The 25745-nt window shown below is 46.7% G+C and overlaps 1 protein-coding gene across 1 annotated transcript in view; it reads right to left on the bottom strand.

Annotated features, from left to right (window-relative positions):
- CDC42BPG (CDC42 binding protein kinase gamma) overlaps window positions 1-25745 on the bottom strand; it is a gene marked incomplete at both ends in the record, with an annotated part of 72916 nt that overhangs the window by 31297 nt on the left and 15874 nt on the right. The window contains 10 exons of the mRNA XM_081340392.1: window positions 1248-1343; window positions 1851-1966; window positions 3034-3113; window positions 4340-4588; window positions 6596-6796; window positions 7776-7869; window positions 8669-8817; window positions 10410-10505; window positions 11406-11489; window positions 13839-13930. Of these exons, the coding sequence (XP_081196518.1) occupies window positions 1248-1343; window positions 1851-1966; window positions 3034-3113; window positions 4340-4588; window positions 6596-6796; window positions 7776-7869; window positions 8669-8817; window positions 10410-10505; window positions 11406-11489; window positions 13839-13930 (1257 nt within the window). The remainder of the gene's footprint in view (window positions 1-1247; window positions 1344-1850; window positions 1967-3033; window positions 3114-4339; window positions 4589-6595; window positions 6797-7775; window positions 7870-8668; window positions 8818-10409; window positions 10506-11405; window positions 11490-13838; window positions 13931-25745) is intronic.

Genomic DNA, 25745 nt, shown 5'->3' on the forward strand with positions numbered 1-25745 from the left:
TTTAGTGGCCAACCTACCCAGAGCATGCAGGCACAACTAGTCCTCGACTTACAGCCATTAGTTTAGCGACCGTTTGAAGTGACGATGCCACTAAAACAATGACTTACAATCGATGTTCGCACTTACGACCACGGCAGCCTCCCCAGGGTCACGTGATCAAAATTCGAAGGCTTGGCAACTGGCATGTACTTACGACGGTTGCAGTGTCCCGTGGGTCAGGGGGGATCACCTTTGGTGACCATGTCAGGGGGAAGCCGGATTCACTTAACAACCACGTCACTAATTTAACAACTGCAGTGATTCGCTTAGCAAGGGTGGGCAGAAAGGTCGTAAAACGGGGCAAAACTCACTCAACAGTTGTCTCGCTTAGCAACGGAAATCTTGGGCTCCAATGTGGTTGTAAGTCGAGGAGGACATGATGCAAGTATGCAGTTGTGTCGTTTGCGTGAGGAGGCCGGGGCCATCGCTGACACCCCGCAACGAGAGAGAGAGGGAATATGAAGCTGTTTCTTCCATCCATTTGAGAGCCGAGGAAATTGTCAAAATTCCCAAGGCGTTTCTCTAACGGGACCTTGAGGTCAAGATTGACTTTTGTCGAACCCAAAGCAGCATCTGTTGTGAATTTTCTCGCCAATCGTACAGAAGCGGTTTGTTGCTAAGCTCTTCTGGGCTGAATTTTTTTTTTTTGAGTTCTCCTCCAGCCTGTGATCGCTTGGTGGTCTCCCATCCAACCACTAACTAAACCAAATCCCTTTTTTAAAAAAAAATTCTCAGCTTAAAGGTAAAGGTCAAGGTTCCACCGCACATGCGTGCTGGTCGTTTCTGACTCTAGGGGCCGGTGCTCGTCTCCCTTTCAAAGCTGAAGAGCCAACGCTTGTCCGAGGACGTCTCCGTGGTCACGTGGCCGGCATGACTAGATGCTAAAGGCGCACAGAGCGTTGTTACCTTCCCACCGGAGTGGTCCCTATTTTTCCACTTGCATTTTTACGTGCTTTCGAACTGCTAGGTTGGCAGAAGCTGGGACGAGTAACAGGCGCTCACTCTGTTACGCGGCACTCGGGATTCGACCCGCCAAACTGCCGACCTTCTGATCGACAGGCTCAGCATCCTAACCCACTGAGCCACTGCGTCCCGTTCTCAGCTTAGGTAAGGTCAATCAAAGGCTGCCATTCATTATTCCGGGTGGTAAAATGAACCCGAAAGAGGCTTGTTTTTTTTCCCCCCCAAAAATATTGTTTGACCGGTACCTGTCAACTGTCTCTTCAAAGTAGCCACCTCATTTTGGAGACTTCGGATCTCCGCGTCTTTGGCCGAGGTCTTGGAAGGAGATTTTGCCAGAGAACCTGCGCAGGGCGAGGGCAATGAGATGGTAAAATAATAATAAGAGGTCCCTAATGGATTTCTGGATAGCAGCAGTCCAGCTAGGATAGCATTTACTCACCCGATCCCTTTTGGGGTTGGCAGCGCGCCCTGAACCATGAGCCAACACAGCGGGGTGGAGCCGCCCCACCCGCCAAACAGGGCCAAATAAATCAAGCTTAACGTGTTGTGCAAATGCAGTTCCTGTGTCTTGGGCTCAGCCCGATTCAGTGGGCTGTATAATACGTTTAATAAAGAAACCAGCTGCAAGTCTCACGAGTGGGTGGGGTGACCGGCCTGAGTGGGCACTCTGTCTGTGCTTAGCTTTCTTATTCCCAGCTCACCCGATTCCCAAATTGCACTGCCTCCAAGCGCCAGGAGCCAATAAGGCTGGGAAACCTCGATTGGTGGGGTTGGGCTAGAAGACCTCTAAGGTCCCTTCTCAGCCTCTGCTCCTAGCAATGCTTCCTCCTCCTGTGGGGGTTACCTACCTTGCAGTTTCCGACTCAGATCCACTTTCTCCTGTTCCAGCTGACGGATCCTTTTCTCAAGCCTGCTGATGCTGGAGCTGGTGGGGGGAGACACCGGGGGTCTCTCGGGGAAGGCTCTGTGTGTGGGGGGGGGGACACGGAACTCAGAGCTTTGATCTTTGCAAACCACGAGAATCCACCTTCACCGAAGGGCCGGCAAAACGGATTTCCTTGCCGGAAAAAGCAGATACGGGGCGCACGGATGGGAAATATGTGGGTCCCCGGAGGGGTGCTGTGGCACCCCTTCCGGGATCACGCCCTCGCCCGCCAAAATACACCTTATCGACATCAGTCGCCCTTGAAGTTCAGGTTTGCTACCAAATAATGCAGCTCCCGTAAATTCGTTTTAGGGAAACTTAATTTGCTGGGAAACAGGTCAGGCCAGTCAAGGTGCCTGAAATTTGCAAACTCCAGCAAAAAAAAAAAAAAGGAAAAGGAAAAAAAAAATCACAATATTGTGCTGTAACACAGGTCGTCCTTGACTTACAACCATAACCGGGCCCCAAATTTCTGTTGCTAAGTGAGTTTTGCCCCCAATTTACGACCTTTCTTGCCACAGTTCTGAAGACCCTCCCTCTGAATGACAACGGTTGTTAAGTGAATCTTCTTCCCCACTGACTTTGCTTGTCAGAAGGGGATCGGGTGACCCCGGGGGATACTGCGACCGTCGTAAATATGAACCAGGGGCTAAGCTGCCAAATTTGGATCACGTGACCCTGGGCATGCTGCGACGGTCGTAAGGGTGAAACATGGTCATAAGTCGCTTTTTCAGCGCTGTAAACTTCGTACATTGTAAGAACTGGGGAAGCAGATCACCAGCCCAGACTAACACTCTGAAGCTCTTTTTAACACGTGCACAGGAGCACTTCGTACGTGCACAGTTGGCTGTTTGAATACGGCAGCCTCCGGGTGCAAAAATCAGACTAATGGAAAGCATCAGAAATTCCCATCAGGTTGAGAGAGATCAAGTCACCCTGACATCTCTCCTCGGATCATCCCAGAAGCCAAGCAGAAAGGAGACAACTGCAGCTCCCTATTGGCTGGCTGATGGCAGTTTTGAGGTAGCTTGCTGCTGAAGCTGGAGGCTCCAGGAACAGCTGCCTGGGAGCGAAGCTGCAAATCAGAGCAAGGCTGCCATACTCACATCCCGGAGATGTAGGTGAATCCAACGAAGGGGAGGTGCTGGGCCAAGAACGTGGCGTGGGGGATTGGCGGAAGCGTCTCCTAAAAAATCAGGAACAGAGGGGGAGGAAGATCAGGCGCCATTTTTCCCCCAAAATGTCCCTCCCTCCTGGGTACGCAAAGTCAGAAGCGGTCGGAAGGGGGGTCACGACCTCGCGGGGCCTTCCTCTGCCATTGCAGGACCTGTATTCAAGATTAAGTGAAGGAGCCTTTTCTCTGGCACTCACATACACATACACACATATAAAGGCAGTCCTCGGATTACAACGGTTCGTTAAGTGACCATTCAAAGTTACAACGTCCCTGAAAAAGGTGACTTAGGATCATTTTTCACACTTATGACCGTTGCAGCATCCCCAGGGTCATGCAATCAAAATTTGGACACTTGGCAACTGACTCATATTTATGACGGTTGCAGTATTGCGGGGTCCCATGATCCCCTTTTGTGACCATCTGACAAGTGAAGTCTATTCTATTCTATTCTATTCTATTCTATTCTATTCTATTCTATTCTATTCTATTCTATTCTATTCTATTCTATTCTATTCTATTCTATTCCATTCCATTCCATTCCATTCCATTCCATTCCATTCCATTCTATTATGCTATTACATTCCATTCCATATTCTATTCTATTTTCTATTCCATTCCATTCCGTTAAGGTTTCCCAAAATTGAGCACTTTAAGACGCGTGGACTTCAACTCCCAGAATTCCCCAGCCAGCTAAGGTCAAGCTTAGCCTTGGTGGAGCAGTGGGCTAATGCCTCCTTAAGTAACACCAGCTGCCTGCAATTAGTGCAGGTTCGAGTCCCACCAGGCTCAAGGTTGACTCAGCCTTCCATCCTTCCCAGGTAGGTAAAATGAGGACCCAGATTGTTGGGGGCAATAAGCTGACTTTGTAATAATGCCGCTTGGGGGCCCCTGAAAGCCCTAATAAGCAGGCATATACATAGAATGAAGGCTATTGCTAAGCACATTGATTTGTGCTTCTTAAATTGTAAGCTGCCCTAGTCTTCAGAGAAGGGTGGGATATAAGTGGGATTTTAAAAAAAAAAGGTTGGGAAACTCTGCTCCAAGCGCTAAATGTCCTACATTTTTTAAAATAAATATTTGGTGGGTCTTGCTTTTTTTGGCCCTCTGGGGTCTGCAGCCAGCTAAGGCACCCCTGCCTGTCTTCTTGCATCCCCCTCCAGTCTAGCACTGGGGGGGGGCGGGCTTGGCCTCAGCACCGACTCGCAGCCCCGTCCCAGACAGGAGGCTTCCGTTACCGCTTCTTTCAGGGTGTCGTCGTCAACGTCGAAGTTGGAGGTGTCGGCCGGGCTGGTCACCTCGGGGACGAAGGGGGGCGGGCTCTTGTGAAGCTCCTCCCAGTCGATGCCTTCAAAGAAGGGGTGGCACTTGAAGTCCTCGATGCCCTTTCGGCCCAGACGGACCTCTTGACGGCACAGGAGTTTGCGGATCAGGTCCTTGGCGCTCTCCGAGACGTCGGTGATATCCGGGGGGAACTGCAGGTGGTCCTGGAAGAGGAAACAGAAGGAGGGGGGGATGCAAGGTGAGCGGAGATCTCGGGGGTCTGTCTGCTACCCTTGGCAGCTGTGCTCTGCCGGGGACTCCGGAAACCCAAATTCCTGGAGTAACTGAGATCATTAAACCAACAATCAGGGTTTACGCAAGGAGAGGAGGAGGGCTGCACAGCTGTTAGAATTCATCCTGCCTTAACAGAAGTGAAGGAGCATGTTCAGCCACCAAAAACCTGCCTGAGTAGCGGGTTGGACTAGAAGACCTCAAAGTTCCCTTCCAACTCTATGACGATGAATAAGAACGGACTACAGCTAGTCCTTGACTTACAACACTTCGTTCAGTGACCGTTCAAAGTTACAACGGCGCTAAAAAAATGGCTTATGACTGTGTTCACCCTTAGGACCGTTGCAGCATCCCCACAGCATCAAAATTCAGATGCTCGGCAAGTGGTTCATCCTTACGACGGTTGCGGTGTCTCCCAGACTCACGTGATTCCCCTTTTGCGACCTTCTGACAAGCAAGGTCAACGGGAAGCCAGATTTACTTAACAACCGGGTGACTAACTTAGCATCTGCGGTGATTCACTTAACAGCGGTGGCCAAGAAAGGTCGTAAAACCAGGCAAAACCCCCTTAACAATGCCTTGGCTCAGCAACAGAAAATTTGGGCTCAATCGTGGCCGTAAGCTGAGGACTACCTGTAACTTTGTGTTACTACTGGACGGAGAACAAAGGCCCTGCAGTGGGATCATTTGAGGTGATTCGTGAAAGCGAGCCAAGCTGCGTTGGGAGGGAAAAATGGGAGCGTTCACACCCAGGGCTGGCAGCTAATTTGACTCAGGGAGGGAGTTGCCTAAATGTTTTGCCTCAGGCAAAAAAGCAAGGTCCGTCAGCGACCGAACGGGTGCAAAATCAGGCTGTTGTGCCAGACCAGTGGAAGATGGGCTTTGTAGTCCTCCTGGCTGCCAAGCGGCCTCTCCCCATCCTAGATCTGAAGATTTCACAGAAAAGGTGGAAAGAAGGACCATCCCTTCGCTCTGTATCTCTTCCTGCTCCTGCCGAATTCACTTTTTGTTTTCCCGCCTGATCCACATTCCTCTTGTGTTGTGTCTCCCAGACTGTGTGCAGGAGGAAACCAGTGGCGAAGGAGCATTTTGGGATCTTGTGTGCATAGACACTTGCAAACAGGTGACACAGGCTGTCCTCCGACAGGTTCAAAGTGACAGGTAAAGGTAAAGTTTCCCCCGCACACGCGTGCTAGTCGTTTCCGACTCTAGGGGCCGGTGCTCATCTCCGTTTCAAAGCCGAAGAGCCAGCGCTTGTCCGAGGACGTCTCCGTGGTCATGTGGCCGGCATGACTAGACGCCAAAGGCGCACGGAACGCTGTTACCTTCCCTCCGTAGTGGTCCCTATTTTTCTACTTGCGTTTTGACGTGCTTTCGAACTGCTAGGTTGGCAGAAGCTGGGACGCGTAACAGGCGCTCAACTGTGTTACGCGGCACTCGGGATTCGACCTGCCAAACTGCCGACCTTCCGATCGACAAGCTCAGCGTCCTAACCCACTGAGACACCGCGTCCCTTTCAAAGTGACAGCGGCACATAAAAAAGCGACCTGTGCCCCTTTTCCATGCTTACGACCGTCGCAGACGCTTGGCCACTGACTCGTATTCGTGACAATTGCGGTGTCCCACGATTCGTGCGATCCCCTTTTGCGACCTTCGGGTGAGCAAAGCCAATGGGGGAAGCCAGATTCACCTAACGACCACCTTACTACCTTAACCACTGCAGTGATTCACTTAACAACGGTAGCAAGAAAGGTCGCAAAATGGGGCAAAACTCACTTAACAACTGCCTCGTGTAGAAACTGTCAGAAATTTTGTGCTCAAGGGAAGGCGACCGGTAAAATGGTTTTAAAAGTTTTTCTCTCTCGTATAAAGTGCATCCCTCTGCCTCCTACGGCTTTTCCCACCTACGCGCGCCCCCCCCCCCGCCAGGTAGGACTCACCTCGTGGTTCATGATCTTGCCGTACGTCTCCACCAGGGACTCGGCGTAGAAAGGGGTCTCCCCAAAGAGCAGCTCGTACATGCAGACCCCAAGAGACCACCAGTCGCACTCGGGGCCGTACTTGCCCTTTCGGTCCTCCATGGCTTGTAGAATTTCTGGAGAGATGTAATCGGGGGTCCCCACAGCCACCGAAGACTGCACCTGGGGGGGACGGGATGGGCAGGGGGAGGACAAAGCAGGGCCCACTTCAGGTTCCGCCATCTTTCAAACTGACCCTTTTCAGGCTCTTTTCAACTTTTGAAAGGTGGACTTCGACTCCCAGAATTCCCCAGACAGCACGGAATTCTGGGAGTCGAAGTGCACACATCTTAAAGCGGCCAAGGTTGGAAAAAACGTCGCTTTCTACAAATGCTTATTTATTTGCAGCCTATATGACGCCCCGTACATAAGTCACATGTTTGCTTGATGACAGCATCACAACGTGTGTTCTCATTTGACACACAAACACGCTCCTCGCTGCGTCCCTCCCTGTAGGCCCCAAATTTGGCTCTTTTTCAGAACCAGCTTAACTCTGTAAACCTGGCTTCACTCTAAACCTGGCTTAGTACTAAACCAGGTTTAGAGCTAAGCTGGGCTTAGCTCTAAACCTGGTTCACCTCTAACCCTAGCTTAGCTCTAAACCTGGCTTACACTGAACCTGGCTTAAGTCTAAATCTGGCTTAGGTCTAAATCTGGCTTAGCTCTAAATCTGGCTTAGTTCTGAACCTGGCTTAGCTCTAAATCTGGCTTAATTCTGAGCCTAGTTTAGCTAAACCTGGCTTAATTCTGAACCTGGCTTAGCTCTAAACCTGGCTCAATTCTGAAATGGCTTAGCTCTAAACCTGGCTTAATTTTAAACCTGGTTTAACTCTAAAGCTGGCTTAATTCTAAACTTGGGTATGCTCTAATCTTGGTGTTAGTTTAACAAAACGTGCTGCATGCAGCTGAGGAGAGCATCTTCAGGAAACGAGCTGGCTCCCACCCAAGCTGGTGCCCACAACACACTGGCAAAGACCCGACCCTCTTCGCGCTGACCCTTGTGCACTGCCTGGGTCCCCTATCTACCCCATCACCATCCAGGCCAGCCTTCCCCAATCAGGGCTAGGACCCTGATCGCCACCCAACCCCCGGCCAAGCTCACCGTGCCATCCGGCGCCAGGCGAAGGCAGGAGCCAAAGTCAGCCAGGCGGATGTGCCCGCTGGTGTCAATCAGGATATTGTCTGGCTTGATATCTCTGTGGAGGGAAGGGCCAGCCTTGGTAAGTCGTGGGACCTCAGAAAAGTAGGGATGGGGGACTGGAGTAATGTGGGGCCCTCAGGAAAGGACCAGGTGGGGGGGAGGGGGGGTTGTGGGCGTTTATGGACCAAGCGGGGAAAAAGTAGAAAGCCGGTCAGTTTCGGCTGGCCATCTCAGCTTTTTTCCCAATCTAACATCAGGGATTCCCAGCCAGGGCGATCCTTGGGTTGGGGTCTGCAAATATGGTGACAACAAACCTACAACGGTGGTTCCAACATCTCTGTGTGCCTTTTCTCCCTCACTTTCAGTAAACCTAAAATGTCTGAATTTTGAACACGTGACCAGTTGTAAGTGTGAACAACGGTCATAAGCCACTTTTTCCAGTAACTTTGAGCGGTCGCTCAGACATCCAGATGGTGTAACAGTTTCTTCCTACAAGCCATTAGAATTCTCAACACGAAGAAATTGGAACTATAAATGCTTGAATTATGTAGGGTTTTTAAAAAGTTTTTAGAGTTATGTGTAGTTTGTGTTCTGTTCTTCTTTTGATTCGTGTCGTCTGATGTAGCACCTTGGTCCTGGGGAAACGTTGTTTTGTTTCACTGTGTACTGTACTGTATATTGCTGAAATGACAATAAGGTCTACTACTACTACTACTACTACTACTACGCTAAACAAACTGTGGTAAGTCAAGGACAATCTGTGAAGCGCAAGAGTGCAGTCACAAGTCACCGCCTGACCCATCCCAGGGACCCTCCGAATCGCCGGCCAAGGTTCACAGGTAGAAGAAGCTTACCTGTGGACATACTGGAGCCGGTGGAGGGAATGGATGGCCAGCACCATCTCCGCCAGGTAGAAGCAGGCCATCTCTTCCGGCAGACGGTCCTCAAACTTGCTCAGCAAGGTGAGTAGGTCTCCTCCGGCGTAGTAATCCATCACCAGATACTGGCAAAAGAACCACCAACCTCTAGCATCCCTTCCCAACCTGAGTTCTGCAAGGGTGAACTTCCCAACTCCCAGAATCCCTCAGTCAGCGAGGGGTTTGCTGAGAATTCTGGGAGCTGAAGTTCACCCCTTCCCTTAGGTTGGGGAAGGTGAGGTAAACACAGAAGCCTCGCGTGGCCCATTAACTGAATGAACTGAAGCTGTTTCCTCCCTGACTTTCAGATAATGGTGGCCTCCCAGGATGTTTTGGTGGGACTGCAAAGCCCAGCATCCTCAGCCTGCACTGCCAACAGAATTGTGGGATAATATTTGCACATGGGCCAGAGTGTAGAATAGTGTTCTCAAACTGGGAAGCTTTAAGACAGGTGGACTTCAATTCCCAGAATTGTGCTGGCTAGGGAATTCTGGGAGTTGAAGTCCGCCTGTCTTAAAGCTGGCTGGGGAATTCTGGGAGTTGGAGTGCCCCCCCTTCCTTATTACAAGGCCGGTAGTTGGCTGGTTCAGAACACTTCCCTCTTCTGTCTTAAAGCTGCCCGGATTGAAAAAAAAACATTGGTGAGGAAAATCAGCCATTGCCAATCCCTCATTTTCACCTTAGGTTTACCTGGTTACCTCAGAACCTGAAGCTAGTGGCCTTTTCAGGTATCTAGTCCATCGTGAAGAAAGATGCTACAAATCAAACTGCTAAGCCAGATGACATTCAATTGTTTCTAGATTTACTGACTCGAAGACAGACCACATTTTGGGGAGCAGGGCATCAAGAGACCTCGCTTTTTAAGAGTTGAATGCTAGAATTGGGCAGTCATAATCCGTGGGCAGAGAGCTGACAGGTGATTTTTCTGAAATTTTCCAGAGAAATGACCATTTTTCCAGCTCTTTTAGCAGCAACACCACAAATGCTCCTAATTTGTAAGGGTTGGGCTTGAGAGAGGATGTACCATGGATAGAAAGACATTGGCCCTCATTTTCCTCCATGTGCACACATGCGCAACACCCTCGTTCACATGTAGCCTCATAGCTAATTCTCCATGCTTGCAAGATACAAGCAACTGGCTGAGTGCACTTTTTTATATATATTCAAAAAAGATTAAAAGGCAAAATCCAAAAGGAAAAAAAAAACATCGAACGAAGACGAAAGAAAACTAGACAAGAACATTAAAAAAGTGAATTGAAAAGGACAAAAATCAAAAACCCTTATTATCCCTCTTAGTTGAACACTAACAAATCTGTTGCAACAATCAGAGCTTCCACCGCTTTGAAAGGGGGGTCCAAAATTTTAACAGCTTCTACACCGATTGGCACCTGACATTCTTGATTCACACCACACCCAAAATCTGCAACCTGGAACCCGGGCTAGGTTTAAGGTGTCATGTGAATGGAGGAAATCAGGTTTGCAAAGCAAACACCCAATTCAGAGGCCAAAATGGGGCCAGAAGCCATTGCACAAAACACCTTTCTCTGATCACTTCGTCCCCATTCTCCATTCCAGAGAGGGAAACCACCAATGCCAGTTCCCAACAGACCGACATCCGAGAAGAAACCCAGTTCAAAATTTCCTGCCCCGCAGGATTCGAAAATGTCTCCCGTCTTACCAGGTAGTGCTCGTCTTGGAAGGCGTAATGCAACGTGGTAATCCACTGCCGATCTCCGTGCACGAGGACGTCGCGTTCCTCTCGGAAACAAGCCGTCTGAAAAGAGACAGGTACAAAACGTGGTGCTGGGTGCAAATCTCTGCTTACAACTTAAACCTCTGCTATCCAGGTGCAGACAAAGCCTACAGGTAGTCCTCAACGTACGACCACATTTGGGACTGGAATTTTGACGGCAAGTCAGTGTGGTCATAAGTCAAGGATGATTTGTCGTCATGCGGTCGTTAAGTGGAACAGTCAAGTGGGAGATCACGTGAACGTGACTTGCAACCTTCCCTGTCAGCTTCCCCATTGACTTTGCTGATCGGAAACTGGCTGGGGCACTTCAAAATATAAAATACTAATATGAAAGCAATTAATGAATAACCTTAGTAAACTAATAAAAACACCTTAATAAATCCTAATTATGAAAATAATTCTTTAGATCCATCGTTAGGACTTGAATTATTAAGTTTTCGCCGGTCTTCGATTGTGAATCTAACTGTTCGTTACCCACAATAATCATTTAAATTGATATGCTGACTCCCGATAACTCTGCATGGCTCACCACAAAGGAAGAAATTATAATAATTTAATTTTTAATTCGAAGAAAAGCCGGGTCTTTGTTGTCTGTATGGCGGGGTTGACGTCCCCTTTTTCCCATCTCCCTACCACCAAACGGCCCACCTGATCGCTAAGAAAGTTTCTGGGTTTATGAAACGAAGGAATCAAATGAAAATTAGAGGGCAGCCGGGGAATCCAAAAAAAAAAGGCAGATTCCATATCTGTCACTTTCTTGACAATGTCAGAAAAATGCTTTCCTCCTGCCTTTCTCCAGCTGCTTTTCCGGGCTAGCTTTGTGATCTCCTAGTGGTCTCCCATCTGAGGTCTAACCCTAACTTGTTGAGATCACTTTTTTTAACTTTGGCAGAGGGGATTTCATGGCACGGGAATCGGCACCTCGGTTCTTTTCAGCATTTCCCATTTGTGCAGGATCTTCATGGCGTAAATTTTCTCTGTCTGCCTCATCCGCACGACGGCCACCTGGGGGGAGAAAGCAGGACAGAGATGGAGAAGGGGGGGCAGAATAAGAATGCAGAATCATAGAATAACTGAGCTGGAGGGGACCTTGGAGGTCATTTACTCCAACCCTGTGCTCAAGTGGGAGACCGTATACCATTCTGGATAATTGGGTTGTTTTTTTTGAAGATCTCAAGTGTTGGAGTGCCCACAACTTCTGGTGGCCAGTTGTTCCACCGATTAATTGTTCTCACTGCCAGGAAGTTTCTCCTTAGTTCCAGGTTGCTTCTCTCCTTGATTAGCTTCCATCCATTGCTTCTTCTCCTACCCTCAGGTGCTTTGGAGAATAGCTTGACTCCCTCTTCTTTGGGGCAGCCCCTCACATATTGGAAGAAGGCTATCTTGTCACCCCTGGTCCTTCTCTTCAATAGACTAGACCAGGTGTAGGCAACCTTGGCTCTTTTATGACTCGTGGACTTCAACTCCCAGAATTCCTGAGCCAGCATGAGGGAAATTTGGCCCCTTCATGACTCGTGGACTTCAACTCCCAGAATTCCTGAGCCAACTATGCTGAGGGGAAAGGGAGAGGTTTCCAAGCTGAACCATGCTGGCTCAGGGATTCTGGGAGTTGAAGTCCACGAGTCATGAAGGGGACCATAGTTCTGCCATGCTGGCTCAGGAATTCTGGGAGTTGAAGTCCACAAGTCATGAAGGGGCCATAGTTCCCCCATGCTGGCTCAGGAATTCTGGGAGTTGAAGTCCACGAGTCATGAAGGGGACCATAGTTCCCTCATGCTGTCTGAGGAATTCTGGGAGTTGAAGTCCACGAGTCATGAGGGGGCCATAGTTCCCCCATGCTGGCTCAGGAATTCTGGGAATTGAAGTCCACGAGTCATGAAAGAGCCAAGGTTGCCTTGGTAGACAGACCCAATTCCTGCAACTGTTTGTGTGTTTTATCCTCCAGTTCTCCTCTTTGTTGCTCTTCTCTGCACTCTTTCCAGAGTATCAACAACTTTTTTTTTCCTGTCAGGGGTCATCAGAATCGGACACAATATTCCAAGTGTGGTCTGAGCAGTGCAGTATAAAATGGTACTAGCATTTCATGGGACCTTGATCCAATTAACCAGTGAACAATTAATCGTTGGGATGGCTTGCTTTCAGAAGTTGTGGGTACGCTATCACTGGCGGTTTTTAAAAAGAGACTGGCCACCCATTTGTCCAAAATAGTACAAGGTCTCCTGCCTGAGGAGGGGGTTGGACTAGAAGACCTCCAAGGCCCCTTCCAACTCTGTTCTTCTGTTCTTCTGATACTATCCCTCTGTTCATGCAACCTAGGACTTGGCTTCGGTGGACCGAGATTTTGCCCCTCTGCAAATACCCCAGCCACCAATAGTGGGTAGATCTTGGTCAGTGTTTCTGCTTAGGTCACAGGGGTAGGCAACCTTGGCTCTTTTATCACTCGTGGACTTCAACTCCCAGAATTCCTGAGCCAGCCACGCTGAGGGGAAAGGGAGAAGTTTCCAAGCTGTGCCAGGCTGGCTCAGGAATTCTGGGAGTTGAAGTCCACGAGTCATAGAAGAGCCAAGGTTGCCTACCCCTGGCCTACGCCTAGGCTGCTTTATGACTGGTGGACTTCAACTCCCAGAATTCCTGAGCCAGCCACGCTGAGGGGAAAGGGAGAGGTTTCCAAGCTGAGCCAGGCTGGCTCAGGAATTCTGGGAGTTGAAGTCCGTGAGTCATGAAGGGGCCAAAGTTTCCTCCATGCTGGCTGAGGAATTCTGGCAGTTGAAGTCCACGAGTCATAAAAGAGCCAAGGTTGCCTACCCCTGGCTTAGGACATTGCGTGAACCCAGCCAGAACTAATGCACAACTGCAAGGCCAGAAAAATGAGTACAGATAAGTCCTCGACATATAACCCCAATTGAGACTGGTATTTCTGTTGCTAAGCAAGATGGTTAAGTGAATCAGGCCCGGTAATTATGATGGTTATTTATTTATTTTTGCTATGGTTGATAAAGCGAATCACTGCAATTGTTAAGTCAACTCAGCTTCCGCCCGTTGCTTTGCGTGTCAGAAGCTGGCTGGGAAAGCCGTCAACGGCCATCAAATGAATCCAGGATAAGGCAAATGTCACCAATAAATCGTAGGCCAGTCGCCAAGTGCCCCAGTTTGGATCGTGTGACCGCGGAGGACGCTGTGACGGTCATAAGTGTGAGGATCATTATTAAGTCACTTTTTTCCAGTGCCGTAACAACGTCGAATGTAATGCAGGTCAGGCCATTGTGTGAATGCAAGCATCTCCTGACCCCAAAGTGCCTCCAGAGTGATCTATGGCTTTAAACCCACCCACCCCCCCCGCTTCTGGGGACTCACCTCACCAAAGGCTCCCCTCCCGATCACTTTCAGGATCTCAAAGTCCTCACGACGCAAACTCAGCTGTTTCGCACGGGCCACCAACGGGGAGGCTTGAGAGAGAAGAAATTTTTAAAAAAACAACAACCAAAAACTCGTTTTACGGAGTCGTTCGCCACAACGGCACCAGCCGAAAACCTGCTGAACCGGATGCGTTCAAGATCCAGCCGGTCTGCGTGTCAAGCTTGATTCATTTTAAACTTGGTTAGTTTTGTGTTTGTTTTTTTCTGTAGCCCGTTTGGTGCTTGGGTGACTCAGGCGCCCCCAGAAGAGAGTTAATTCTTTTTTTTTTATTGAAAAGTTTTACAATACATTTTTAAATACAACCCCCCCGTCCTCCCCCTCCCCTCTCCCCAACCCCTCCCTCCCCTCCCCTCCCCCCTCCCCGACTTCCCAGAGCTGAATACAGGGTATAAAAATACAAACAAGCATAATCTAAAATATGCTAACAACAATAAGACATTAAATTCTGTCGCACTTTAACTCTCCATTGTCAAAATATTAATAAAATAACTACTAACTAGTTATACATCATATAGATCAGGGGTCTTCAAACTTGGCCCTTTTATGACTTGTGGACTTCAACTCCCAGAATTCCTCAGCCAGGCATGCTGGCTGAGGAATTCTGGGAGTTGAAGTCCACAAGTCATAAAAGGGCCAAGTTTGAAGACCCCTGATATAGATCCAGTACTTATTCAAATGCTAAATGAAACTTTTTAGTCCCATATTTATTCTGAATATATTCAATCCATCTTCTCCAATCCACAATGTATCTCTGTTGCGATTGGTCTTTCAAATACGCCATTTCCGCCAAGTTAGAAACTTTCAAAGTCCAGTTTTCTATAGTAGGCAGTTCCTCCTTCTTCCAATATTGCGCTACTAAAAGTCTCGCTGCCGTAATTAAATTCAACATCAACTTAGTATCTATAACAGAGAGTTAATTCTTGTACTCACGTAAGGAACCTGCCAGGCCCAGCTAAAAAAGCTGCTAAGTTTCTCCTAATTTTTACCTCCGTTTTTAAAAGTTTGCCTGCTTCACATAAGAAAGTGAATCTGGCTATTGGTTGTTCGGGCTTCACACAAGTGCAAGACCCAGACTAACCAAGCCCTGGTTTTCTTGGCAGCCACATGGGATGGATTTGCCCGCTGCTTTCTTCTGGTCTGGGCTGTTTTTGCTTTGTGGAATACACAGCCCTAGCTCATATCTAGGTGATCGCCTGGTGGCCTCCGCTCCAAATCCCTTCCAATCCTTAGCAAAATTTGGTTTGGCTACTCTAAAGAAAAGAAGAAACGAAAAGGGGCGATGTGATAGCAGTGTTCCAGTATTTGGGGCGCTGCCACAAAGAAAAGGGGGTCAAATTATTCCCCAAAGCACCAGAGGGAAGGACGAGAAACAATGGTTGGAAACCGACCAAGGAGAGAAGCAAACTGGAATTAAGGAGAAACTTCCTGACAGTGAGGACAATTAACCAGGGGAACAGCTTGTCCCCAGAAATTGTGGGTGTTCCATCACTGGAGATTTTTAAGAAGAGACTGGACAGTCACTTGTCTTGAGATGGCAAAGGTTCTCCTGCTTGAACAGGGGGCTGGACTAGAAGACCTCCAAAATTCAATTCAATTCAGTTCTGTTCTGTTCTGTTCCGTTCCGTTCCGTTCTATTTCTATTTCTATTATTTCTATTTCTATTTCTATTCTATTCCTAAGTTGCAGAACAAGGGAACTTCTCCACCCTGGCAGCTTTAAAATGTGCAAACACCCAGAATTCTGGGAATTGAAGTCCATATATTAATCTTAAAGCATAGCTGGAGAATTCTGGGAGTCAAAGTCTGCACGTTTTAAAGCATGCTGGCTGGGGAATTCTGGGAGTTGAAGTCCACTTGTCTCCAAACTGATGAGATTGAGAAACCCTGCTCTAACCACTAGGCCCTTGGGGCTTCCAAAAGCTAGAGTCCTATCTGCTGCTCTTCTTCCTTCCCTGAGAGATTCTGGACGCACAGAAGCCATGGTGAGAATTATAGTGAATTGAGCCATTCTCCTGCCCGCAGCTGCTCGGCCGCTGCCCTGGGTGGGTCGGCCGGCCGGCCTGTCCTGTCCTGCCTGGCTGGGTGAACCTGCTCTCCCCATGTAGGAGAAGGCCACCTCCCCACCGCCCTGCCTTGGTCAGAGCAAGAAAGCCACTTTCCTCGGTGCAGCTTGGCTGGTTGCTATGGGGGAAAAAATAAAATCAAGGTTCTAGTCCTTAAGGTGATAGACAGCCCCCCCCCCCCAGTGGGCCAAACCAGATTCATAGAGAAGAGGTGGGGAGACCTCTGGGCCCTTTGCAACTTTTCTTTGCAAGATGTTTAGGGAAACCAACTCAGCCCTTGGTTTGCACCTTTCCCAGCCGGCAACGGAGCTGGGAGCGAAATGTGCCCAGGCGCATCAGTTGCCCGCGGGCGAAGCCATTCCTGGCACAGAGACAGGTAGGCCTTGATCACACCCGGCAAGGATTTGGTTCTGCTCAACTTGAGGGAACTCTCAGAGCTGCCAGGATTGGGTCCCAGCCTTGAGAAGTGTGGACTTCAACTCCCAAAATTCCTCAGCCAGTTATAAAGCGAATCAAACGGTGGTTAATGTAATCCCAGCTGTGATTTCGCTTGTCAGAAGTTGGCTAGGAAGATCAGAAATAATGATCCCAGGACCCTGGGATGCGTCCGAATTTTGATCGTGTGAACGCGAGGACACAGCAACAGTCGTAAGTGCGAGGACCAGTTGTAAATTGCTTTTTTTCAGTGCCGTTGTAACTTCGAACAGTCACTAAGCAAATGGTGTTAAGTCAAGGACTAACCCTAACGATGACACTACAATTGCTGGTTCTCTCTTTAAGAATAGAATAGAATAGAATAGAATAGAATAGAATAGAATAGAATAGAATAGAATAGAATAGAATAGAATAGAATAGAATAGAATAGAATAGAATAGAATAGAATAGAATAGAATAGAATAATGGAAAATAGAATAGAATAGAATAGAATAGAATAGAATAGAATAGAATAGAATAGAATAGAATAGAATAGAATAGAATAGAATAGAATAGAATGGAATGGAATGGAATGGGATGGGATGGGATGGGATGGGATGGGATGGGATGGGATGGGATGGGATGGGATGGGAATGGGAATAGAATAGAATAGAATAGAATAGAATAGAATAGAATAGAATAGAATAGAATAGAATAGAATAGAATAGAATAGAATAGAATAGAATAGAATAGAATAAGAAAATTAGAATAGAATAGAATAGAATAGAATAGAATAGAATAGAATAGAATAGAATAGAATAGAATAGAATAGAATAGAATAGAATAGACTAAGAAAATTAGAATAGAATAGAATAGACTAAGAAAATTAGAATAGAATAGAATAGAATAGAATAGAATAGAATAGAATAGAATAGAATAGAATAGAATAGAATAGAAAATATGGAATGGAATAGAATAGAATAGAATAGAATAGAATAGAATAGAATAGAATAGAATAGAATAGAATAGAATAGAATGGAATGGAATGGAATGGAATGGAATGGAATGGAATGGAATGGAATGGGAATGGGAATGGGAATGGGAATAGGAATAGGAATAGAGCAGAACAGAACAGAACAGAACAGAACAGAACAGAATGGTTCCGATAGATGAAACCCATCAAAACAACTTCAAGGCAAAAATTCTTCCTTAAAGAAACATTTTATTCAGGAAACAAAGTTATCGGCACTACACAGTTGAACCCAAAACTAATTTCCCTTCCTCCGGATACAAAGGAACAAGTTGCAAATCCCACCCTCATGAAGCAGTCATAAATCACATTCTCCAATTAGCCTGAAGCGCCAAAACGTGGTCAGTTTGTGTCCTTGAGTTCCCACGGAGCTGCATTATTATTATGGCTAGCCGAGCTCAAGCATTCACCCCATCCCCCCTTTACAGCTAATTCCTAAGGAGAAGAAAAAGCAAGCTAAAAGCAGAGGAAAAATGGCGGCAATTCCCCTCAGTTGTCAGAGCGGGAAGATCCCATTGTCACAGCGTTGACAGAACAGAACAGAACAGGAGCTGGAAGGCACCTTGGAGGTCGTCTAGTCCAGCCCCCTGCTCAAGCAGGAGAACAGTGGTCCCATTCACACAGCTCCCTGATCCGAGTCCATTGAAGAACTGGCAGGGTTCAAGTCTGTTTAGTTTTATAGCTTAGCATTTGGGACAAACCCTTGATCAGTTGATGCAGGTTGTCCGCAGCTTACGACCACAACATTTCTGTTGCTAAGTGACACATTTGTGACGTGAGCTTTGCCCCATTTTTACAACCTTTCTTGCGTTAAGTTAGTAACCCAGTTGTTAAAAGTGAATCTGGCTTCCCCCATTGACTTTGCTGGTCAGAAGGTCCCAAAAGGGGGTCACGTGACCTTGGGATGCTGCAACGGTCGTAAATATGAGTCAGTTGTCAAGTGTCTGGATGGAAATCACGTGACCACGGGGATGTTGCAATGGTCGTAAGGGCGAAAAACGGTCACAAATCGCTTTCCTTCAGTGCCGCCGTAACTTTGAAGAAACTATTGTAAGTCAAGGACTAAAGGTAAAGGTAAAGGTTCCCCCGCACATGCGTGCTAGTCGTTTCCGACTCTAGGGGCCGGTGCTCATCTCCGTTTCAAAGCCGAAGAGCCAGCGCTTGTCCGAGGACGTCTCCGTGGTCACGTGGCCGGCATGACTAGACACCAAAGGCGCACGGAACACTGTTACCTTCCCACCGCAGTGGTCCCTATTTTTCTCCTTGCATTTTTACATGCTTTTGAACTGCTAGGTTGGCAGAAGCTGGGACGAGTAACAGGCGCTCACTCTGTTACGCGGCACTCGGGATTCGACCCGCCAAACTGCCGACCTTCTGATCGACAAGCTCAGCGTCCTAACCCACTGAGCCACCGCGTCCCTTCAGTCAAGGACTGCGTGTATTTAATTTAATTTAATTTAATTTATTGAATTTATATACCGCCCTTTCCCGAAGGACTCAGGGCGGTTTACAGGGTATAATTTTAAAACATTAATACAAAAATTAAGACCAATTTAAAAAAGATTAAACTAAGTCCCTGCAACATGTAAAACCCCATGTAAAAGTAATGTATTGTTTATGCAACACTATACAGAATCACCACCTCACGTGGTAGTGCAATCAGAATGCAATCACTACAATATCTGTGTTACACAAGTACACAAATGACTATCACCGAAAGCTTGGAGGCTCAGCTGACCTCGTGGATCCAGGAAGGAGAAATTAATGACTGAAATAAGAGCATGTTTTTAAAGCATTATTTAAAATAATTCATTTAAAAAAACATTTAAAAAGACGTTTTATCCATGCCATGAATAATGTAGGCTACACAACAAGAAGTTCATAGAAGGTCTAATTAAATTATTTGGATAAATCTTTTTGGGGTGTGGCCCCCGCTTGAGCTTCTTAAAAAGCTACTATGCTAATATTACAAGGAGATGAGGAATGTTTTACCTGCATAGGAAAAAAAAATTGTATTTCCATTTCAACTCACTTGAAGTAGACTTCAATCAATAGCTTATTCTTACATCTGCCAGGCAGGAGGGGTCAGACTATGTACATTTGGGAAACATTGGCAGACTTCTGCAGATCGTGCAAAATGCAAAGTTTTAATTGATCTTAATTAACTGAATTGATTTTAATTGAATTAATTGATCTTAATTGAATTAATTGATCTCCATTGAATTAATTGGTCTTAGCTGAATTAATTGGTCTTCTTAATCTTGGGAAGAATTGCTCCAAAATTTAATCAGAGACTTTAATGTAGATATATTTTGATCTGTCTCACTCTCTGCCTGTGAATTTGCAGAATTGTGTGGATAAACAATTTGCAATTACAGGTAGTGCTCGACTTACAACAGTTCATTTAGTGACCCTGCAAAGTTACAACAGCACTGAAAAATGTGACCAATGACTTACAAACGTTGTAGCATCTCCGTGGTCACGTGATCAAAATTCAGACACTTGGCAACTGACTCCTATTTATGACGGTCGCAGTGTCTCCCGGGGTCACGCGATCCCCTTTTGGGACCTTCTAACAAGGGAAGCCAATGGGGAAGCCAGATTCACTTAACAACCGTGTTAATAACTTACCAACTGCAGTGATTCACTTAACAACTGCGGGCAGAAAAGTTGTGAAATGGGGCAAAATTCACTTAACAAATGTCTTGCTTAGCAATACAAAAATTGGGGCTCAGTTGAGAACACCTATCTGACCTTGAGGAATATAAATCATTGGGACCCAACAGATTACATCCCAGAGTTCTGAAGGAGCTGGCAGATGTTATCTCAGAACCATTGCGCCACATCTTTCATAAATCCTTGGTGGATTTATGCCTTGGTGGAGCAGTGGGCTGATGCCTCCTTAAGTAACACCAGCTGCCTGCAATTAGTGCAGGTTCGAGTCCCACCAGGCTCAAGGTTGACTCAGCCTTCCGTCCTTCCCAGGTAGGTAAAATGAGGACCCAGATTGTTGGGGGCAATTAAGCTGACTTTGTAAAAATGCCGCTTGGGGGGGGCGAAAGCCCTAATAAGCAGGCATATACATAGAATGAAGGCTACTGCTAAGCACATTGATTTGTGCTTCTTAGATTGTAAGTCGCCCTGAGTCTTCGGAGAAGGGCGGGATATAAATGGAATTAAAATAAAAATAAATAAATAAATAAATAAATAAATAAAAAATCCTGGAGCATCAGGAAAGTACCTGAGGATTGGAAAAGGGCTGATGTGGTTCCCGTCTTCAAAAAAAAAAAGGGGGGGGGGAAACAGACCCAGGAAACTAGATCACTCAGCCTAACATCAATACCTGGGAAGATACTGGAAAATATAATAATAATAATAATAATAATAATAATAATAATAATAATAATAATAATAATAATAATAATAATAATAATAATAATATCATCTGCAAACATGTAATAGCCAGCACGGGTTTTTTAAAAAACAGAGCATGCCAAACCAATCTTATTCCATTCTTGGGCAAAGTGACTAAATTAGTAGACCAGCAAAATGCTGTGGACATATTATTCTTAGACTTCAGCGAGGCATTCGACAAAGTAGACCACATCCTACTTCTTGGTAAACTAGAAAAATGTGTGATAGACAGCATCACCACCAGATCCATTTGTAACTGGCTGACAAACCGTCCTCAACGAGTGGCCCTTAATGATACTACATCTACGTGGAGGGAAGTAAGCAGTGGGATAAGGCTGCATCTTAACCCCAGTGCTCTTCAACATCTTCATCAATGATTCGGACGAAGGGATAGATGGGGAACTCATCAAATTTGCAGGCGACACCAAGCTGGCAGGAAAAGACAACACTCCAGACGTTACAGGCTTAAGATAGAGAAGGATCTGGACAGACTTGAACACTGGGAGATATCCAGTGCTTTTTTTGTAAAAGAAAAAGGTGCCGGAACTCACACACCCGCCTTGCCTACCCTACAAGGTTCCATCCAAAAAAGGTGCCGGAACTCCATTCTGAGCGTTTTATGACAAAAAAAGCCCTGGAGATATCTAACAAAATGAAATTCAGCGTAGAGAAAAGTAAAATCTTACACTCAGGCAAGAAAAGTCAAAAGTACACGTACAGATAGGGCGAAACCTGGCTCAAAAAATGACAGGGACTTTGGAGTACTAGTGGACAATCGCTTAAACATGAGCCAGGCGTGTGCGGCAGCAGCCAAAAAAGCAAATACCATCCTTGGTTGTATAAAAAGAGGCATCGAATCAAATTCTCGTGAAGTATTAGTACCGGCTGTATAAAACCTTAGTGAGGTCACATCTGGAATCCGGCATCCAGTTTTGGCTACCACATTACAAAAAAGATGTCGGGACTTGGGAAGAAGTTCAGAGAAGAGGAACTAAGATGATTAAAGGCCTGGAGACTAAAATATACGAAGAACGGTTGCAGGATTTGGGTTTGGCCAGTCTAAAGAAAAGAAAGGACTGGGGGGGGGGGACATGATAGCAGTATTCCAGTATTTGAGGGGCTGCCACAAAGAAGAGGTCGATTTATTTTCTAAAGCACCGGAAGACAGTGAGGACAATTATCGAATGGAACAGCTTTGCCTCCAGAAGTTGTGGGTGCTCCATTACTGGAGGTTTTTAAGAAGAGACTGGATAGCCGCCTGTCTGAAACGGTATGCTTGAGCAGGGGGGTTGGACTAGAAGACCTCCAAGGTCCCTTCCAGCTCTATTTTGGTTGACTGAATTGTGGTCATAAGTAAAGGACTATCTGTACCATTCTTGAAGTATCAAATCCTTTGGCCACCTCATGAGAAGGAAGGACTCACTGGAGAAGAGCCTAATGCTGGGAAAGATCACTGCAGATGGGGACTGTAGTCAAGAAATTAAAAGACGCTTGCTCCTTTGGAGGAAAGCCATGGCAAATCTAGACAGCACACTAAAAAGCAGAGACATCACCCTGTCAACAAAAGCGCGTATAGTCAAGGCTGTGGTCTTCCCAGTTGCAATGTATGGCTGTGAAAGCTGGACCATAAGAAAGGCTGAGCGCCAAAGAATGGAGGGCTTTGAACTAGGGTGCTGGAGAAGACTCCTGCGAGTCCCTCGGACTGCAAGGCGATCAAACCGGTCAGTCCTAGAGGAGATCAACCCTGACTGCTCTTTAGAAGGCCAGATCCTGAAGCTAAAACTCAAGTACTTTGGCCACCTAATGAGAAGGAAGGACTCACTGGAGAAGAGCCTAATGCTGGGAAAGGTTGAGGGCAAGAGAAGAAGGGGACGACAGAGGAGGAGGTGGCTGGATGGAGTCACTGAAGCAGGAGGCTTGAGCTTAAATGGACTCCAGAAGATGGTGGAGGACAGGAAGGCCCGGAGGAACGTTGTCCATGGGGTCGCGATGGGTCGGACACGACTTCACAGCTAACAACAACAACAACGTACCGTTCTCATTTTATATACCCAGAAGTTTCAGCTAAGATATACAGTATATCATCCGTGTTAGATGATCAGGCAAAAGGCGGTTTCTTTTAGATGATAACATTACAGTCGGCCGTTAGAAAAGGCACCAAGCAGTGATCCCTCTGTCTGCAAGCAAGCCTGGGGGTTACTTCATTACAGGAAATATTAGCATAAACACATAAAGCGTGTTTTTGTTTGATCCGAAAACAATCAAACACTTCCCCTAGGAAGTGTGATAGAATTAAATCAGCTCCTTTCAACACTCATTAGCTGGTGTGGGGTGTTTTTTTGTTTTTTTTAACCTGTGGTGGTTGTTATATTTGGCTTATATCTTGCAACTCAGTTTACATAACCTGCTTAATCTAGGTCAGATCAAGGGACACCGCTCCAATTTCGTAAGGGAAATCTGATTTGGGGGATAGAGATGGCTTTACAGCTCGACCCACCCAAAATTTCCATTCCTGAGCGAGACATTGTCAAAGGGGTCTTCCCCATTTTACAACCTTTCTCGCCACGGTTGTTAAGTGAATCACCGGAGTGGACTTTGCTGGCCGGACGGTCTCAAAAGGGGGATCACGTGACCCCAGGACATGGCAACCGTCACAAATGTGAGTCAGTTGCCAAGCGTCCGAATTTTGATCGCGTGGCCACGGGGATGCCGCCAACGGTCGTTAAGTGTGAAAACCAGTCATAAGTCGTTTTTGTCAGTGATGTGTTGTAACTCCGAACGGTCACTAAACAAATGGTGGTAAGTCAAGGATTAACTGTATTTGCCAACCGGAAATATTTCACTAGAGTGGGGTTTATGGTATTTTGTAAGCCAGACTCAAAAAAAGCAGTTATGTTTCTCCTTGATTGGGTTAATTTGCTGTGTGATCCTCATTGATCTTAGCTAGTCACTGGGCAGGTACCAGTAGTCCTCAACGTACGATGATTCGTTTAGAGACCACCTGAAGTTGGGATCAGAACTTCCATTGCCAAGTGATGCAGTTCTTCAATGTCGTTAAGAGTCGTTTAGAAATGAGATGGGCGGCAAATAAATTTAATAATAATAAAAAATGAGCCGTGCCGAATTTCACCACCTTCATTGCCAGGGCAGTTCAGTGAATCACTGCATTTGTTAAGTGAATCCCACGGTCATTCAGTGAATCCAGCTTCCCTCCATTGACTCAGCTTGTCAGAAGCTGGCTGGGAAAGTCGCCAATACGGATAGTCCTCAACTTACAACAGTTCATTTAGCGACCGTTCAAAGTTACCACAGCACTGAAAAAAAGTGACTTAGAACCATTTTTCACACTTACAACCTTTCCAGCATCCCCAGGATCGTGTGATCAAAGTTCAGACGCTTGGCAATTGACTCATATTTACTACGGTTGCAGTTTGTAAAATGGAGCCAAACTCACTTAACAAATGTCTCGCTTAACCACAGAAAATTGTGGGCTCAATTGTGGTCGTACGTTGAGGATCACCTGCAACTACCTTGTGACTTCGGGATGCAGCCAATGTTATTTATAAATGCAGGCCAGTTCTCAAATGCCCAAGTTTCCTGCCTGAGCAGGGGGTTGGACTAGATGACCTCCAAGGTCCCTTCCAACATCATCATCATCATCATCATCATCATTATTATTATTATTATTAATTCCCTTGACCGTGGGAACACTGCAACGGTTGTAACTCAAGTTTTTTCAGTGCCATCGTAACTTTGAACGGCCGTTAAACGAACGGTCGTAATTTGAGGACTACCTGCCAGGGGGACGCATTCAGCAAAGGAATAGCCAGCATTGGTTTCCAGCGTGGTGGCGGAACGGAGCAGCCCAGTGCAAAACGGTGGGAACTTCTACTCCCCGGTTTGCTGGGTCTTGTGAATCTGGATCCGGCTCCTTGACTCTTGAAAAGGCTTTTGGATCTTGACGGACAACTCGGCTCACGCCCAGGCAGGCCCCACCAAACCAGCCAGACGGCATTCCTCCAGGAACCAGCAGGGTGGGGACCGTGCCGAGATTGAGTCCCGGATTCCCCAGAGTGACAGAATTCTTCCTTCTGGGTCGTGCCCCCCCCTGACTCCAAAACAGCTGTTGGGTCTGGCTCCGAGTGCGAAACAGCAGCCCCTCTGCACAGTCCTCCTTGGGTCTCTGTCTGGTTGCATTGCCGGTTCGGCACAGAGCAGCGAAACTCGCCAGATTTGAAGACAAACCGCTGGGAATTTGGGGCCCTTCGCTCACAATTCCTGCTTCACATGGTTCAGATTGCTACATGTCCTTGTTTTGTGGTTAATTTCTGATCAACGACACAGGTCGTCCTTGACTTGCGACCGCAACTGAGCCCCAAAAAATGTATGCTGTCAAGCGAGAAATGCCTTAAGTTTGAGTTTTGCCCCGTTTGACAACTTTTCTTGCCACAGTTGTTAAAGAGAATCGCTGCAGTCGGTAAATTAGTCACACGGTCGTTAAGTGAATCCGCTTTCCCCATTGACTTTGCTGGTCAGAAGGTCGCAAAAAGGGAATCACGTGACTCGGGACGTCATAAATGGGAGTCAGTTGTCGAGCACCCGAGTGTAAATCACGTGACCATGGGGACGCTACAAACGTTCGTAAGTGTGAAAAACGGTCATAGGTCACATTTTTCAGTGCCATTGTAACTTCGGTGACTAAATGAACTGTTGTAAGTCGAGGAGCAGCAGTACCTTGAGCACTAACCGTATAGTCCTGGCAATGTAATTCCTTGGTTCACTTTGTCTACTTCTACATAGATTTATTTATATTTATTTTGGTTTTGTTTCTTTTCAAAATTGCTCAGAATTAGGCAATTTCCTATAACTTTAATAAATTAGAGTTGGTTGCACAGTCAGCCAAATGTTGAGAGTGGATTTGGCC

Source organism: Vipera berus (genome assembly GCF_964194415.1).
Source record: "Vipera berus genome assembly, chromosome: 16".
Classification (NCBI taxonomy): domain Eukaryota; kingdom Metazoa; phylum Chordata; class Lepidosauria; order Squamata; family Viperidae; genus Vipera; species Vipera berus.